This window comes from Lynx rufus, unplaced genomic scaffold (genome assembly GCF_022079265.1).
Source record: "Lynx rufus isolate CCGP_SWC_20201006 ecotype Redwood Valley unplaced genomic scaffold, mLynRuf1.p SCAF_24, whole genome shotgun sequence".
In the NCBI taxonomy this organism is placed as follows: domain Eukaryota; kingdom Metazoa; phylum Chordata; class Mammalia; order Carnivora; family Felidae; genus Lynx; species Lynx rufus.
The window spans coordinates 3,942,164-3,959,706 of record NW_025814839.1 but is presented as its reverse complement, the minus strand read 5'-3'; the positions used below and the strand labels follow the sequence as shown (position 1 = coordinate 3,959,706).

The 17,543-nt window shown below is 37.3% G+C and overlaps 1 protein-coding gene across 7 annotated transcripts in view; it reads left to right on the top strand.

The window, feature by feature from the left end:
- Window positions 1-17,543, top strand: part of ATXN2 (ataxin 2) — a 121,435-nt gene that overhangs the window by 27,208 nt on the left and 76,684 nt on the right. For all 7 annotated transcript variants that reach the window (XM_047088115.1, XM_047088114.1, XM_047088113.1 and 4 more), the window contains exons 2-5: window positions 7,516-7,549; window positions 8,971-9,030; window positions 9,526-9,597; window positions 10,148-10,298. In XM_047088115.1, the coding sequence (XP_046944071.1) occupies window positions 7,516-7,549; window positions 8,971-9,030; window positions 9,526-9,597; window positions 10,148-10,298 (317 nt within the window). The remainder of the gene's footprint in view (window positions 1-7,515; window positions 7,550-8,970; window positions 9,031-9,525; window positions 9,598-10,147; window positions 10,299-17,543) is intronic.

Sequence of the window (17,543 nt, the reverse complement as noted above, 5' to 3'; positions counted from 1 at the left end):
CAATTCCGTTGTAAAGCTTAAAGATAATTAAATGAGAATAAGAACACTTTGACATTTCTCAGTTATGTGTACGTTAAGCTTCCATGAAGAAAGTATTTAATAAACTGTCAAGAAATTTGTTTTAAATATTTATTTTTTTTGAGAGAGCACGAGGGAGAGAGAGCTCTGCGCCACCATGGAGCCCAGCTTGGGGGCTGGATCCCATGAACCATGAGGTCAGGACCTGAACCGAAATCAAGAGTTGGATGCTCAACCGACTGAACCATCTAGATGCTCCAAGAAATTTGTTTTAGAAATAATGGCTCATGTAAAACAGCAGTAGACTTTATTTTTAAAATTGTAGTTGTTGACATTGCAGCCACATTTTTTTTTTCAGTGCAGAGGTTGGCACATCTTTCTTGAAGTGACTCGGATAGTAAGTGTTTTAGACATTATGGGCCATATAACTTCTCTGTTGCATATTCTTGGCTTTTCTTCTTCCCTCCCCTCCCCCTTCCTCCCTTCCTCCCTCTCTCCTTAAAAACCATACTTAACTCAGAATCTCAACAAAAACAGGTTGTGGGCTGTAGTTTGCTGACCATTGATTTACGTAATGATTACTTTGAAATCTTTCTCCATCTTTTTCTTTCTACTTTGGGCACATTTATTCATTAGATATTTATTAAGTGTATATCATATGTGAGCTATGGTTCCTTTTTGCTGATTTTGGTAAGCAGTACAAAGACGTGTAAGATACTATGTGCCAATCTTTGTTGTTTAGGTTTTATTCATCCAGGAGCTTTTGGCCAAGGGCATGAATGAATGGGTGTTGAAACCCAGGAGTTTCAGTCTAGAGAGTACTGTGTGTATTTGATTGGGATGTCATATTCCAAGGAAGGTTTCTTGAAAGATGACATTTGAGTTTCAAGGCTGTGTAGGATTGAATTTTTCTATTACAAGACATTAAAGACATTTTGGACGGTAAAGTAGAAGTTAATAAATCATGTAGAGTTCCTAATTTAAAAAAGTGTATAATTTTAGATATATAGAAAAGCTGCAGTGATATTACAAATAATTCTATACCCTTCACCTTCATTCTTTATGTAATATTTACTTTTTAATTTTTTCTCTGTTAAATTAAGATACACATATATAATTTGTTATAAAATTAAAATTATTTTATTAAACGTATGGGAGACATGGTGCTCCTTAGCCCTAAATAATTCAGAGTACATTTCCTAATAACAAGGACATTCTCTTTCAAAACCACAGTACATTTGTCAAAATGAGAAAATTAATGTTGTGTCAGACTGTTATCTATAGACCTTATTCAGATTTCACTCGTTGTTCTGATGTTCTCTACAGCAAAACAGAATACTCTTTTGACGGCCCAGGAACCAATCTGGGATTATATGTTACATTCAGTTGTCATGTCTTTTTGGTTTCCTTTAATCTAAACTAGTTCCTTAATCTTTGTCTTTTATGACTTGATGCTTTTGAAGATTACAGGTTATTTTGTAGAATGTCCCTTAACTGGGGTTTCTCTCTTTCCTCATGATTTAGATTCTGATTGTGCCTTCTTAGCAAGAATACCACAGATTTGCCGTGTTCTTATTGCATTATTTGGGGCAGGTACATGATGTGCATATTTGTCCCGTTGCTGGTACACTGTTAACTTGGATGACTTGGCAAGGAACGGATAGGTTTTCCTTTTTTCTGATTTCTTTAATTTTTTAAGTAATCTCTACCCCCATTGTGGGGCTCAAACTCAACGACTAAGAGTTGTGATCAAGGGTCGCATGCTCTACTGACTAAGCCAGCCTGGCACTCTAGATCTGCTAGACTTCTTTACTAGAAAATTATTTTTCACTTTGTCATTAATCAGTATCTTGTGGGGAGTTGCTTTATAACTATATAAATATCCTGTTTCTGTTTTACTAGATTTAGCATCCATTGGTGATTTTTGTGTGAAACAGTTTATTAAGTGGCTACCAAATTGTAACCTTTTAATACCGTCATTCCTTCTACCTTTATTAGTTGGAATTCACTTGTCGGGTTGACAAGATGACAAGGAGATGGGGCTTGAGGTGAAGGAGCAGAGAGCTCAGTGTTAGGATGGCACAGATAATTTCTGTGAGGAGTTCATCTTCATAACCTAGGAGTTATGTGAAAGGGCACAGAGTCCAGATGAATGTCTCTTTCTTCTTCATGATGGATTGACCCTTTTATCATAAAATGTCCCTCTGGGGCACCTGGGTGGCTCAGTCGGTTAAGCGTCCAACTTTGGCTCAAATCACGATCCCATGGCTTGTGGGTTTGGGCCCCGTTTCTGGCTCTGTGCTGACAGCTCAGAACATGAAGCCTGCTTCGGATTTTGTGTGTGTGTGTCTCTCTCTGCCCCTTCCACACTCCCACTCTGTCTCTCTCAAAAATAAACACTAAAAAAATTTTTTTAAATGTCCCTCTTTCTAGTAACACTTCTGTTTTGTTAGATAATTGTACAGCCACTGCAGCTTTCTTGTATGTGCTGTTCTTACAATATTTCCTTTTCCATCCTTTTCCTTTCAGTCTCTTTGTATCTTTAAATCTAAAATTCCTCTCTTATAGACTGTGTATGGTTGGATCTTGTTTTTTTATTCACTTAAGCCTGTGTCTGCAGTGATTCTATCAGTCTCCTATGGTAGCCTTTGACTACAAACTCCACTGTTTTTGAGGGCACCCTTTGGCATGAACTTCTCTACATGCTGTTGCAAATGAATTTCTGCTGGGAAGAGAATCTGAACTTATCTTTTTTTTTTTTTTAAATGTTTGTTTATTTTTGAGAGAGAGAGAGAGAGAGAGAGAGAGAGAGAAAATGGGGGAGGGGCAGGGGCAGAGGGAGAGGGAGACACAGAATCAGAAGCAGGCTCCAGGTTCTGAGCTGTCAGCACAGAGCCCCACGTGGGGCTCCAACTCATGAACCATGAGATCATGACCTGAGCAGAAGTCAGATGCTTAACCCACTGAGGTGTGGCCCTCCCCCCTTTTTAATTGTGGTAAAATGTACATCGCATAAAAGTTAACCTTTGTAACCATTTTTAAATGTGTAGTTCAGGGGACCGAAGTACCTTCACTTTGTTGTGCTCCCGCCTCCTCTATTAAGTTCCAAAATATCCCAGAAGGAATCCCTTTACCCACTAAGCATTTGCTCCCTATCCCAGCCATCCTTAGCTCCTGGTATTCACCAGTCTACTTTTTGCGTCTATGAATTTGACTACACTATATACCTCCTATAAGTAGAGTCATACAGTAGTTGTCCTTTTGTGTATGTGGCTTCTTTTCACTTAGCATGTGTTCTTCCTTGTATGTGTCAGAACTTCATTTGTTTTTAAGGCTGAAAAATATTCTATTGTATGGATGTACCACCTTGTGTTTATCATTTGCCAGTGGACATTTGGGTTTTTCCACCTTTTGGCTATTGTAAATAATGCTACTCTGAACATTGATGTACAAATATCTGTTCAGATCCATGCTTTCAGTTATTTTGGGTATGGATTCAGGAGTGGTATTGCTGGATCATAGGATAATTCTGTTTAATATTTTTTTAATTTTTAATGTTTATTTTTGAGAGAGCATGAGCAGGGAAGGCGCAGAGAGAGAGAGAGATTTTTTGAAGGAGGCTCCAGGCTCTGAGCTATCAGCATAGAGCCTGATGTGGGGCTTGAACTCATGAATGGTGAGATCATGACCTGAGCTGAAGTCGGACGCTTAACTGACTGAGCCACCCAGGTGCCCCAATTCTGTTTAAATTTTGGGGGACTGCCATACTATCTTCCACAGCAGCTATAACATTTTACATTCCCACAGGTAGTACACATGGGTTCCAGTTTCTCCACATTTTTCCAACACTTGTGATTTTCTGTCTTTTTTATAATAGCTTTCATAGTGGAGGTGAAGTGGTAGCTGATTGTGATTTTGATTTGCACCTTTCCTGATGACTAGTGATGTTGAACATCTTTTCATGTGCTTATGGGCTAACTGTATAGCTTCTTTGGAGAAATATCTATTCAAGTCTTTTGTCCATTTTTGAATTGGGTTGTATGTTTTTTTGTTGTTAATGAATTGTAGTTGTTTATGTATTCTGGATTATCAGATACATGAAATGTACATATCTTACTCTGAAAAGTGGTGTCTTTACTCTGATAACTGATAATCCTTTGCATAAGAGCTTTTAATTTTGATGAAATAATTTTTGGTATTTTTTTAATGTTTATGCATTTTGGTGTCACAGTTAAATCATTGCCAAGTTTAAAGTCATGAAGACTTTTCTCCTGTGTTTTCTTCTAAGAATTTCATAGTGGTAGCTCTTAAATTTACATCTTTGACCCATTTTGGGTTAATTTTTGTGTATGATTTAAGTTGTAAAGTTTCACCATATACGTGAGGGTTTATTTCTGGGCTCTCTATTCTGTTTCATTGGATTTTATGTTTGTCCTTATGCCAGCACCACACTATTCTGATTACTGTAGCTTTATAGTAAGTGTTGAAATTGAGAAGCTACACTTTGCTTTTGATTTATGTGTCTTTAAATTTATAATAATTTTCCCTCCCTCTACACTGTTTTTTTCTTCTCATGCCATTTATTTGTTGCATAACCCATCTTTTGTTAGGTCAAATTTACCACATTCTGGGGCGCTTGGGTAGCTCAGTGGGTTAAGCACCTGACTCTTGATTTTGGCTCAGGTCATGATCTCAAGGTTGGTGAGTTCGAGCCCCAGGTGCAGAGCCTGCTTGGGATTCTTTCTCTCCCTCTCTCTCTGCCCCTCCCCTGCTCGCACTCGCAGGCTCTCTCTCTCTCTCTCTCAAATAAATAAACTTAAAAAAAAAAAATACCACATTCTGGGTTTAACGGATTTGTAACCTCATGGTATCAGTTAATATATTCTTCTACACCCTGTTTCCCGTAAACTAGTAGGTCTTGATTAAATCCAGGCTCCAATTGCATCATATCAGAAGGTACTTTTTTTTTTTTAACCTAAAGAGATTGTGAAAAACATGCAGAATGATAAAAATGAAGCCCTGCACACCTGTCACCTCGTCTCAATAGTTATTAACTCAAGCCAGTCTTATTTACAACCCCAGCTATTTCCTCCTTCCTGTATTAGTTTGAAGCAATATAAACTACTGTTACTCTTTAAAATTTCTTTATATTAACTTGGCATTTTGAATCACATATTAACTTGATATTCAATAACTATTGAAAGCATATAATCCTGGATATGATTGTTTTGTGAAATATTCATCTAATCATAGGTATGTTTAGGACTAGAATATGATCTTGACTTTTTTGAAATTTAGTTTTTGTAACTATATGAAACATTAACTTGCTTTGTTCCAAAATACTAAAGAAAAAATTAAAAGTAAAGCATCTCTAAATGGATCCCAAAAGAAAAAACAAGAATGAATTTAAACTTTTAGCATAAGTTTCAGAGAATGCTCCTATGGTATGCTAACATTTCCCTTGGTTATTCCACCACTGGGTTTGGTCAGTGAAAATCAGTGGTTTCTATACTCCGTACCTCTTGGTATTGCTCTCAGCCCAAGCCCAAGCCCAAGAATGATTTGTTCTACTAAGTAAACCAGGTTGTCAAACAATTGCTCTTTATTAGTCAAAGATGTAATTGTATAATCAATAAAAATATAGAAGTCCCACCTCACAGAAGTCTTTAAATTCTTTTAAATCGCTTAATGGGGATGCAGGTGAATTTATGGGTACTGAATTGGTGGCATTTATATCTTAACTGTGGCATCTCAGCAACCACTAAGATAAGGTAACCCTAAGCAAGATTTTTAGCCATTTTATATAGCCTTTATTTTTTATTTTTTTTTTTCAACGTTTATTTATTTTTGGGACAGAGAGAGAAAGAGCATGAATGGGGGAGGGGCAGAGAGAGAGGGAGACACAGAATCGGAAACAGGCTCCAGGCTCTGAGCCATCAGCCCAGAGCCTGACGCGGGGCTCGAACTCCCGGACTGCGAGATCGTGACCTGGCTGAAGTCGGACGCTTAACCGACTGCGCCACCCAGGCGCCCCTATATAGCCTTTAATTACAGGCTACAAATAAATAGAAAACCCCAATAAATTCAAATGAAATGAATTTATTTGAAAAAATTTAGAAATTTGATTAGGTTTAATTGTGAAGGTAGTTTATTCCTTGTGACGCAGTTTTAGAGAGGCAGTATAATCTAGAAATGAAAAGCCTGGACTTCGGGTCACCTGGTTACAATACCAGCTCTCCTGCTCATGAACTAGAGGATTTTAGTCAAGATAATTAACTAAGGTTTGGTTTCCTCACCTGTAAAGTGAAGGGTAAGAGATTGCACATAGTGCTTACCATAGGGTCTGTTTTTTGTAGTAAGTATTAGTTACTATTATTATTAGTTCTCTTCCTTAGACTTTAGTAATTTCTCTCTCGGTGCTATGTGTGAAGCAAAGAGTTACGGAATCAGAATGTTAGAAATGGAAAGAATTTCAGAGGTGTTGTGGTCAGATGTTAACTTCTAGATGAGAGAGAGTGATTGGGTTGGAGAGCAAACCAATCCTGTCCTTGGAGTTCTAAGATCAGTGCTATTTTACTGGGAATTGGCACCATTCATACTGGTAGACTCTTTAGACCTGAATTGTACTTCTCTTTGAATGTTTTAAATTTGTGGCTTGAGTATCATGGTTATTTTATTAAAATGAGATTCCAGTCCTATAATTCCAGAGTAACTAATATTTCTGAGGAATATAGAATTTCACTCTATTAATGTTTGTATCATTTCATAAAGGGCCTAATCTTTTCCATTGGAACAAGCCTTAGGTCGTGTTATGCTCTATAACTAAACTCATTTGACAATATTGACAGAAATTACTAGACAGCTGACTAGAAATTACTTGACAGCTGACTTTGGTGTACAGCATTGTTTCAGAGGTAGGGGGTTGGCAAGGAAAGACACTTGTTACATAGATACTGACAGAGGTACTTATTATTTAGAAAGGAAAGTGCTCTGAATGATTTAACTTATTTTCAAGTGTTTTTCTGCACTTGTAAACATAGTGCCTGTATTTAGAGACCAGGGGGAGAAGATGGGAGGTGACTTTGATGTCAGTCAATATGTCAGTTAAATCAGGAATAGAATTTATATTTTATTCCCAAGTAGTTTTCTCCAACAGAGTGAGAGGTTACTTTTGGAGTAAAGATTATTTAGTATTGGTTATTTTTTCCAGTAGGCTATTTTTATTTGTACTTTGTTTTATTTTGATCATGTTCACATTATTTCTTCCTTCCTCCCTGCCATGACCCATATCTTTTCTGGGCCTCTGAGCCAGCAAACACAGAGAGAACCATACTTAGGTAGCCTTTATAGTTAATATTAGATGAGCCTTACCCATGGATTGCCTATGCTTTATTTGAATGGAATTATGCTTTATTTGAATGAAATTTAAATTTGAAAAATTTTTTTTAGTATGTTTAGCCTGTTGAACTTAATAAACATAGTATTTAATTTTTTCAGAGGTCGAAACAGCAAAGGACTGCCTCAATCTACGGTGAGTAACTTTAATGTTAGTTGGTTGGAAAAATTGGTAATGAAAATGTGATTTCTGAACCGGTGGACCAAAGCCAAGGTAAAAAAAAATCCTTTTTCTTGAATTTTATATCTGACAACGTTAAAATTTTTTTTTTTATTTTTGAGAGAGAAAGTGAGACAGACTGTGAGGGAGGGGTAGAGAGAGAGAGGGAGACACAGAATCCGAAGCAGGCTCCAGGCTCCAGGCTCCGTGCTGTCAACACAGGGCCTGACACGGGGCTTGAACTCATGAACTGTGAGATCATGTCCTGAGCTGAAGTCAGATGTTTAACAGGCTGAACCACCCAGGAGCCCAAAGAAAATTTTTTTTAATGTTTATTTTTGAGTGAGTGAGTGAGCGAGAGAGAGAGAAGAGAGGAGAGAGAGAGAAAACGAGCAGTGTAGGGGGCCGGAGAGTGAGGGGACAGAGGATCCGAAGCAGGCTCTGTGCTGACAGCAGAGAGGCTGACGGGGGGACTCAAACTCACAGACTGTGAGATCATGACCTGAGCTGAAGTTGGACGGTTAACTGACTGAGCCACGTAGGCACCCCTCTTAATAACTTTTATACTTCAGTACTGTTTGGTATAAAATTATTAGCTATATATGTTGTTTTTTGAGATGATTTTATATGAAAAATATAAAATTATTTGTTAATAGTATTTTTCTTGCCTAATAAGAAGTTATTTGTTGTTTTATAAATGGCTAAAGGCAAATCTAAATGCGTAATGCCTAAAAAAGATCAATGGAACACCAGGACTGGAGTTGCAGAGTTCTTTGGGTGTTTGGTTTTGAATTAATGTGCTATCTTTTAGTTCGTTCCATTTTTCTCCCTTGGAAAGAGCCTTCTGGTTTTAAAATTTAGAACTTTTATCAATGAAAAAAATCCATGATTGATGGATACGTGCTGAGGGAACATAGTGCAGCGTCTTCTGCAAAAGACCCCTCCACCCCATTTATTTATTTACATATAGTTAAACCTATTTAGTGTACAGGTCTGTGAGTTTTGATGCATACGATTGTGTAACCACTACCACAGTCAAGATAATGGGACATTTCTCTCACTTTGAAAAATCACTCCTGCCACTTTGTAGTGAACCCTCCTCCCTTTACTCCCCAATATTTGTGGTTTTGTCTTTTCTCATATATGGAAGTTCATTTTTGCTTTTTTGTGTCATGTATAGTCAAAACATTGTTAGACGGTATGACTGATTTCACTTTTGAAAACTTAAGCCTCTGTTCTCTAAGGAAACAAAAGATTGTAGTAAAGTAAATCTTTCTTTAATGCACGTAAGGTATTATAAAGCTAACTAAACATTTTGTAACAAATTAAATGTTAACTCTAATATGTATACACAAGGATAAATACTGATGGCTAATATTTTTTTCTTAAAATTCCAGATTTCTTTTGATGGAATCTATGCAAATATGAGGATGGTTCATATACTTACATCAGTTGTTGTAAGTTACCAGATTATTGGGGAGAGACTGCCTGGCGCGTAGTGCAATAAAGTAATTTCATGGTGTTGAAATGTAGATGAATGATTCTCACAGTATCATTTCTTAGGTCACAATCAGGATTATTTAGAAAAAACAGAACTCCATCCAAGCTATCGTGACTCACTATAAAAGCATTCTTGTTAACCCTACTATGTACAAAATAATAGTAGTAGATGATTGTCTTTAGTGCATTATTTTGTCACTTAATAGAACCAGAGTCAGAAATACTTAACTTCAGTATTTAAATTCATACTGCAAACTCTGAGCAGGGCCTCCTGAGGAATTTTGAGGATTCAGTGTATTGTTAATGTTTTAAAATTTTTTATTGTTCTGTCAGTAAATACCTAATATGTTGAATGAAGCCTGATGAGCTATATAAAAAATAAAATGAAAGCAACTGTCCCTTGAGACTGGCTAGCACACTGTTTCTTTGATAAATTAATTGTATGTTTTTAGGGATCCAAATGTGAAGTACAAGTGAAAAACGGAGGTATATATGAAGGAGTTTTTAAAACCTACAGTCCTAAGGTAATTTTTACTCTTTTCTCTTTTTGTTGAATGTAAAACCCCATGAATCATCAACTGCTGTATGTTTGTATGGCTTCCTGACAGTGTCTGTTAGTTTCTGATTTAATAATTTATAGTTATGATGTGGACATGTTTGTCACATTTTCACGTTTAGTTACTTTACCTTAGATTTTGCTCTTCAGTTTCAAATACTGATTATTTTATAAACTATTTTGTATAATCAAACTTGCTTTGTGGGCTTATTACAGTATCTTGACCTTTTCAAGCATTGTGGACCTGAAGAGGGATTGAGTGGTTCATTATTCTATTCTTTATCACCATTAGTTTACTTAAGACAGACTATGGTAGCAGGGACCAACTTGTAGGTGAGAAGTATTTTGAATGATGGAATAGATAATAGGTCATATTTCTGAGAAAAAGGTATGATTATAAGATTCTCTTGAGATAGATTATTTTTGTCAAGGGCATTTAAGAAATAGTACCTTGATATGCTGAAGAATTCTTATATTTTATAAGTGTTTTGAATATTTACTCCTGCTTCTCATTTTAGTGTGATTTGGTACTTGATGCTGCACATGAGAAAAGTATGGAATCCAGTTCGGGGCCAAAACGTGAAGAAATAATGGAGAGTATTTTGTTCAAGTGTTCAGACTTTGTTGTGGTACAGTTTAAAGACATGGACTCCAGTTATGCAAGAAGAGGTGAATTTTGATTTCCTAAATATGTGTCATGGTTTATAAGATTTATTCAAACAAAGACTTTATGCATTGATTATACAGAGTTTTTTTTGTTTTTTTTTTTTTTAGAGTAACCTGATTAGGACAAATGGGAATTTTAATGCATTTTTGTTGGAAAATATTTAAAACTTCAGAGGAAGATTCCTTGATACTTTAGGATAAATCATGAGAGTTTGTGTTCTGTTAAAGTTTGTAAGGGATTTTCAGTCTATAGTTTCATGGTCAAGAATGCTACTGATTATACTCAACTGAAATTTCTTGTCCCATTTGGCCTTCAGTTCATAAACTTTTCATTTTAAGATGCTTATAAATAACACATATGTAGTTTTATCATGCTTATAGTTCCATAAATGTTATAGTTTTATGACCTGGAAATAACATAGGACTAAGAGAGAACGGGCAGAGAGCTATGGATAGAAAAACAACGGCTTAATGAAGATGAAAAAGATAAGTAGAACATGTGTATTTAAGAAAACATTCAGGAGGGGTGGAGGAGAGGAGAAAATGGGTGATGGGCATTGAGGAGGGCACTTGTTGGGATGAGCACTGGGTGTTATATGTAAGCGATGAACCACAGGAATCTACCCCCAAACCAACAGTACATCTTACACACTGTATGTTAGCCAATTTGATAACAAATTATATTAAAAAACTAATAAAACATTCAGAGTATGGGACTGTTTTGAAAAACTAAAAGGGATGACATAGTTATATTAAAATTTAGTCCATTTCAAATGTCCATTGAGGAGGAAAATACGGGAATTACTGTTACTCATTTGGAGAGTATATGCGGTGCTGAGTGTTTAGTATCACATTGAAAGGCTCTTGGCAATTTTGAACTTGGCTCTAACTTTTTTTTTAATGTTTATTTTTGAGAGAGAGTGTGAGACAGCGAGAGCGCATGCACACAAATGGGGGGGAGGGGTAGAGAGAGAGAGGGAGACACAGAATCTGTAGCACGCTCTGAGCTGACAGCCGAAGTGGGGCTCGAACTCACGAACTGTGAGATCATGACCTGAGCTGAAGTAGGACGCTTAATTGACTGAGCCACCCAGGGGTCCCTTGGCTGAAAAATTCTTAAATTGATTTTTTCTGGTCAGATTCTATAGTCAATTCCATTGTGAGTTGTAACTCCCCACAGTTTTTGATTTTCATCATTCAGCTGTTTTTGTTGCGCTCATTTTTCTGCATTGTTTTTTAGAAATTACAAGCCACCAGAAAGTTAAAGCCTTTCCTTTGGACCTCTTAAGGTTCTCACCTATAGTTAGCTTGTTTTTTCAGAAGCTAGCAGTGCTAGGTACCTGTAACGGTTTGCAGTGCTGGAGAAAGCACTGTGTTCTGTTTTTGTACCTTCTCAAATGTCTGTGTCTCTGATTTACAACTCTTTGTCTAAGAGTCCTTCAATGGCCCATACAAGGAAACAAGTCTTTTTTTCGTTGCTGCCTTTGGAGTTGATCTTACTTATGCCTAGGACCACAAAATTATATTTATGCTTATACTGTTGAAGTATTTCACTGTTTTAAATTTAAAAATTGACTTTGGATAATAAGCTGAAAGGGAAAATACAGTTTTAGTTGAATCTAGTAGTACATAGCACTCTGGAAAAAGTATTGGTCACAACAACAACAAAATGTTCCTTACTCTGTTGGGTACCAGGCCATTTAGCTAATAGCCATTTACAATACGCTTTGTCTTTTGTTCTTAAAGTGAATTAGCATTTCCTAAATTTGGAAAGATAAATGTTACTTGGAAATATCTGTGGCATCCCATTCTTTGATCCTCTTCAAAATTAATGTCTTAAATTTTTTATTTTATTTTATTATTTTATCATGTCTTTATTTCTTAGGTAATTTGTGTTCATTGTAGAAAGCCAAGAAAAAAGATCAGAGCGACAACTTTGACACTATTCAGTACACTCATAACGGGATGGGTGTATTTTGCTATATACATAAAAATATAGTTTTCTTGATGAGGACATCCCATAGTGGAGTAATTTCAGGTATTTTATTTAAAGACTGTAGTGGTTTAGTGAATTACACAATTGTGTCCAGTGCATGGTATCCTGAAAATAGTATTAAGTCATGTGTTGAGGATTTCAGGTCCCTCTCTCTCTCTCTCTTCTTTTTTTAAACATTCATTTAAGAGAGAAAGAGTGTGAGTGGGGGAGGGGCAGAGAGAGGGAGACACAGAATCTGAAGCAGGCTCCAGGCTCTGAGCTTGTTAGCACAGAGCCCAGCGTGGGGCTTGAACTCATGAGCTGTGGGATCATGACCTGAGCTGAAGTCGGACGCTTAACCCACTGAACCACCCAGGTGCCCAAAGGATTTCAGGTCTCTTAAGCCAGATTCTTAATACTGTCCTGGAAGATAGTATTAATACTATCCTTGCCCTCTATAAATATTATTTTGGAGATGCTATTAGTATAGAAAAAACTTTTTAGGGTAATTAATTGGCATGGTTCATTAATTACAAAAAATTAAGACGTGATTAAGTAACTTGGTAAAGTGAAGACACAAACCTAGCAGCTTCTAACCCCCCAACTCATGTTCTTGAATACTGTACTATTGTGACATAAATTATGTGGTCTCATTTGTTGTTTAGCTTAGTCAGAATAAGCCTGCATTTACCTTAAGGGATTTCCCCACAAAGCCAAAAGTAAACAAAATTCCTGTATAGTATAAATATGCAGATTATTCAAGATTCTTTTCTTTTTAAAATCTTTGGCTTTATTTTTGGGGAAACTTTTAAAAGTTAAGTTAGTATGGCTTTTAACTTCTTAATTCTGACTACTGATTTTAGTAAGTTTTTTTGTTTTACTAGGTTTTTAAAGTTGTCACATTTGTACACATATGCAAGGGAATAAAAGGCCTAGAAATAATTGATCTGTTTTTTATGATATGATGGGTAAGTTTCATGTGATCTCTTGAATGCTATACATGTTACCAGTTTGAGTTGTGGGCAAAATGAAGAGTAACTCTGCATTTTGTAAGCTGTGGATTCCTTTTGCACACCCACAATTAGACCATCAGGTTATCACTGGAAAATTAGTGTGTGTTTTATCCGTTATCTGAATTCCATTGCAGACAGATATGGGATGCTCTTATTTTCCCCTCTTCATTTTGCTATTTTGTAGGGCATTCAGCTGCTTTTTGTCTCTGCATCTTTCTACTTTGGAATTGGCGTATGATCTCTACTCATTTTTTACTTTCCTGTTTCCAGTTTTCCTTTCTCACTTGATTTTCTCCTTCATTCTCTTTCTGCTTTTTCTTTTGCTGCTTTTCTCATATTTTGCTCTTTAATATCTCAACTACATTTTAGTTCTGGCTGCTTGTCTTTCTTCATTCTCCTAACTTACGCTTCTTTCTGCTGCTTCATTTCCTTAAAAGCGTTCTCAGTCTAGAGAACAGGGGCCAGCAAACTTCAGGCCTGTAGGCCAGATTCACTCATTGGTAAATAAAGTTTTATTGTAACACAATATACCTGCTTATTTTTGTGCTGTGTGTGGCTGCTTTCATGCTACAGGGATAGAGTTGAGTGGTTGGAATAAGAGACTATATGGCTTGCAAAGCCAAACAATATTTATTACCTGGTCCTTTACAAAAAAATCTTGCCAATTCTTGTCCTAGATCTTTTTTCCTGCTACATTTGGTCTGTTAGGGCTGATCAGAAATACGTACTGTATTGTCTTTGGTGAAATAACATAGAATATACTTTGTCTCTAAACTCATGCTTTGACTCTAATCTAATATTGTGTAATTTCATTAATTCCTTATTTGTGACCATTCAAATTGGATTTAGTTTGAAGAATCACTTTCTTTCCAGCTCTTTTGTCACAATAAGTGAAAAATCACATATGAGAAAATTAAGTTACTGGGAATGATCTCCATCCTCAACTATTTGCCCCCTCCCTTACCTACAACTTGATCTTCCCCTTGCCATCATTACTCTCTTTCCTTTGGTTTTAGTAGGTGGGATATTTCACTTCCTGTTCAATCTCAACTCCTCCAGTCATGCTTTTGACTGTGTTCCACCATTCCTGGGTTCTTGCTCTTTTCTGTCACCTCTGTTTCCAGACTCTTCAACCTCTTCCTCTCTAGTTGCTCCTTCGCTTTAGCCCAAAAACCTATTCAAGTCCCTCTGTTCCTGAAAAGAATTCCTTTTTGTCCTGGACTCTTCTTACTTAATATCCTGTCTTCCTTTCTTACTCAAACTTCTTGACTCTTAGTTTCTACGGACTCATCGCATGGTAATCTGCCTTTTATATTCACACCTTACAAGCTTCTGGGGCTACCAGTAACGCCTCATTCATAGGTCCTCTGTACTCTTTTTCAGACTTAATATTGATTTTGGCACTGTTGATTTCGTCCTTCAGAAAGCTGCTCTTCTGTTTCTCATGTGTTTTATTCATCATTCCTTCTGTGCTCATTCTTGGGCTTTATATCTGTTAAAGTGCTCTTAAATGTGTTTGTGTTCCCAGTGTTTGTTTCTTTGCCCACTGCTCTTACCGTGTATCAGTTGTTTTATACTCTGCTAATTTCAGTTACCATATATAAGCCTATTGCCAACATCTTTGTATATTGCCTTTACACCACGTTGTATTATAATTACGTTTCTCCCCTATTATACTTTGAGCTTTGTAGAATTTTTTTTAATCCTTGGAGCCTAGTATAGTATTTCTGTGCATAGGACAGGCACAATTGTAAATGTCTGTTTTGAGTGAATGAAATTAGGACTTACACATACTTAAAAAAAAACAAACAACTATTTTATGTAAAGAGTGAGAAAACTATGGGGCACCTGGGTGGCTCAGTCAGTTAAGCGGCCGACTTCAGCTCAGGTCATGATCTCGCGGTCCGTGAGTTCAAGCCCCGTGTCGGGCTCGGTGCTGACAGCTCGGAGCCTAGAGCCTGTTTCAGATTCTGTGTCTCCCTGTCTCTCTTTTCCTCCCCCACTCACACTCTGTCTCTCTCTCAAAAATAAATAAACATTAAGGGGCGCCTGGGTGGCTCAGTCGGTTAAGCGGCCGACTTCGGCTCAGGTCATGATCTCGCGGTCTGTGAGTTCGAGCCCCGCGTCGGGCTCTGTGCTGACAGCTCAGAGCCGGGAGCCTGTTTCAGATTCTGTGCCTCCCTCTCTATCTGACCCTCCCCTGCTCATGCTCTGTCTCTCTCTGTCTCAAAAATAAATAAATGTTAAAAAAAAAAAATTAAAAAAAAAAAAAAGAGTGAGAAAACTACAAGCAGTCTTACATATACAGCCTGCCAGCAAATACTTATTGAGCTCTGGATTGTGTTCGTTGCTGTGCTTGTTGCTATAGACAGTACAGAGAAATTCAAGACTTAATCTATTTTGGGTCCCTTTTGAGAACTTAGTGAAACTGTATACCCTCACCCTAGAAAAAACTGTGCACATGGACTTTTACACTTAATTCTGTAGTGTTCACAGTTCCCTAGGGAGTTCATGTACTCCATATTAAGAAGCTCCGCTCCAGGCATTTTCACAGTTGGAGATACCAAGGCATGTGAAGGAATTCAAGAAAAGTGGAATGTTAAAATTAGTGGCATTGAATTCCAAATAGAGTTCAGAGACATGAAGAATTGTATTGGTTGTAGTAGTTGGAAGAAGTTGGACTGTGAATGTGTGATAAGAGGGTAGTGAGAAAGTCATACAGATTATTTTATTCTGGTGTGGCACTATTGTGTTCTCATGTGGTTGTCCTGTAGCTCTATAGGGCAAGGTCCTACGAGTAACAGAGAATTATCTCTTCTGAAGGGCATGATATTAGGAATGCCATGTCAGTTATATCTAAGAAGAGACAAATCTCAGCTGGCTATGACCTGGAAAGACTTAAATTCTGAGGATCAATTTAAATGTGCTCTAAATTCATTCGTGGGTGGTGTTCTACTAGGGCAGTAGGCTCTGTAGATGGGCAGGAGGTGCTAATGTTGGACAGGCAAGCAGCTGTAAAGTTGAACAAGTGCTCAAGATCAACAGCCTGCCCTGTGGCAGGAGGGAGGGTAGGCCCTGTGGTGGGTAGGCAGATGGGGTGATGGATAAGCAGGTGGTCTTGGCCGGGGGCTATCCAAGGAACTGTGCAGGAAAGCGCTGTAAAGAAGTTGGTGTGGGCCTGTGGGCTTTGGACTAGTTTTTTAGTGAGCCTGCTGAGTAACTGTTTTAATACTCTTCTGTTAAAACTGAACCATTAGAGAGTTTACTGTTTCAGCTTTGCTGTGGGCTAGTGAGAGAAGGATGTGTGTCCATACTGGGGCCAAGTAGTTAAGTGGAAACTCGCATTTACTGAGGCCAGTATGGAGATTTATACAGAGGTTATTGAGTTTAAAAAAAAAATATATATATATATATATATATATACATATACATATATATATATATATATATAAATATAGTGGAACAGGTGATAAAAACAAACAGATACAGTAGAACAGGTGATAAAATAAACAGATATAGTAGAACGGGTGATGAAACACTAAATGGAGTAGTTTGAAGTACAATAGGGAAATATTGCATGTTTATTAAAATATCTGATTTATTAAAATTTCATTTCTTTATATGTTTTTAGAGCATATGGAAACTCTGCTGTATTCTTCCATGTGTATGCCAAGGTCCAAACAATAATTCTTGGGGCACCTGGGTGGCGCAGTCGGTTAAGCGTCCGACTTCAGCCAGGTCACGATCTCGCGGTCCATGAGTTCGAGCCCCGCGTCACGCTCTGGGCTGATGGCTCAGAGCCTGGAGCCTGTTTCCGATTCTGTGTCTCCCTCTCTCTCTGCCCCTCCCCCGTTCATGCTCTGTCTCTCTCTGTCCCAAAAATAAATAAACGTTGAAAAAAAAATTAAAAAAAAAACAACAACAATAATTCTTCATTTATTAAAAACAAAATAGGGGCACCTGGGTGGGCTCAGTTGGTTAAGTGTTCGACTCTTGGTTTCAGCTCAGGTCGTGATCTCACAGTTTGTGAGTTCAGGCCCCACATTGGGCTCTGTGCTGACAGTGCAGAGCTTGCTTGGGATTCTGTTTCTCTCCCCCTCTTTCTCTGCCCCTCTTGTGCTCACACACGCTCTTTCTCTCTCTCTCACAATAAATAAACAAACTAAAATAAATAAGTAAAAATAAAAAGCTAACAAAACCACTAGAATAAAATAGGATTTTATTTAGATAAACAAAATAAAAATATTGTTTAGTACTAAT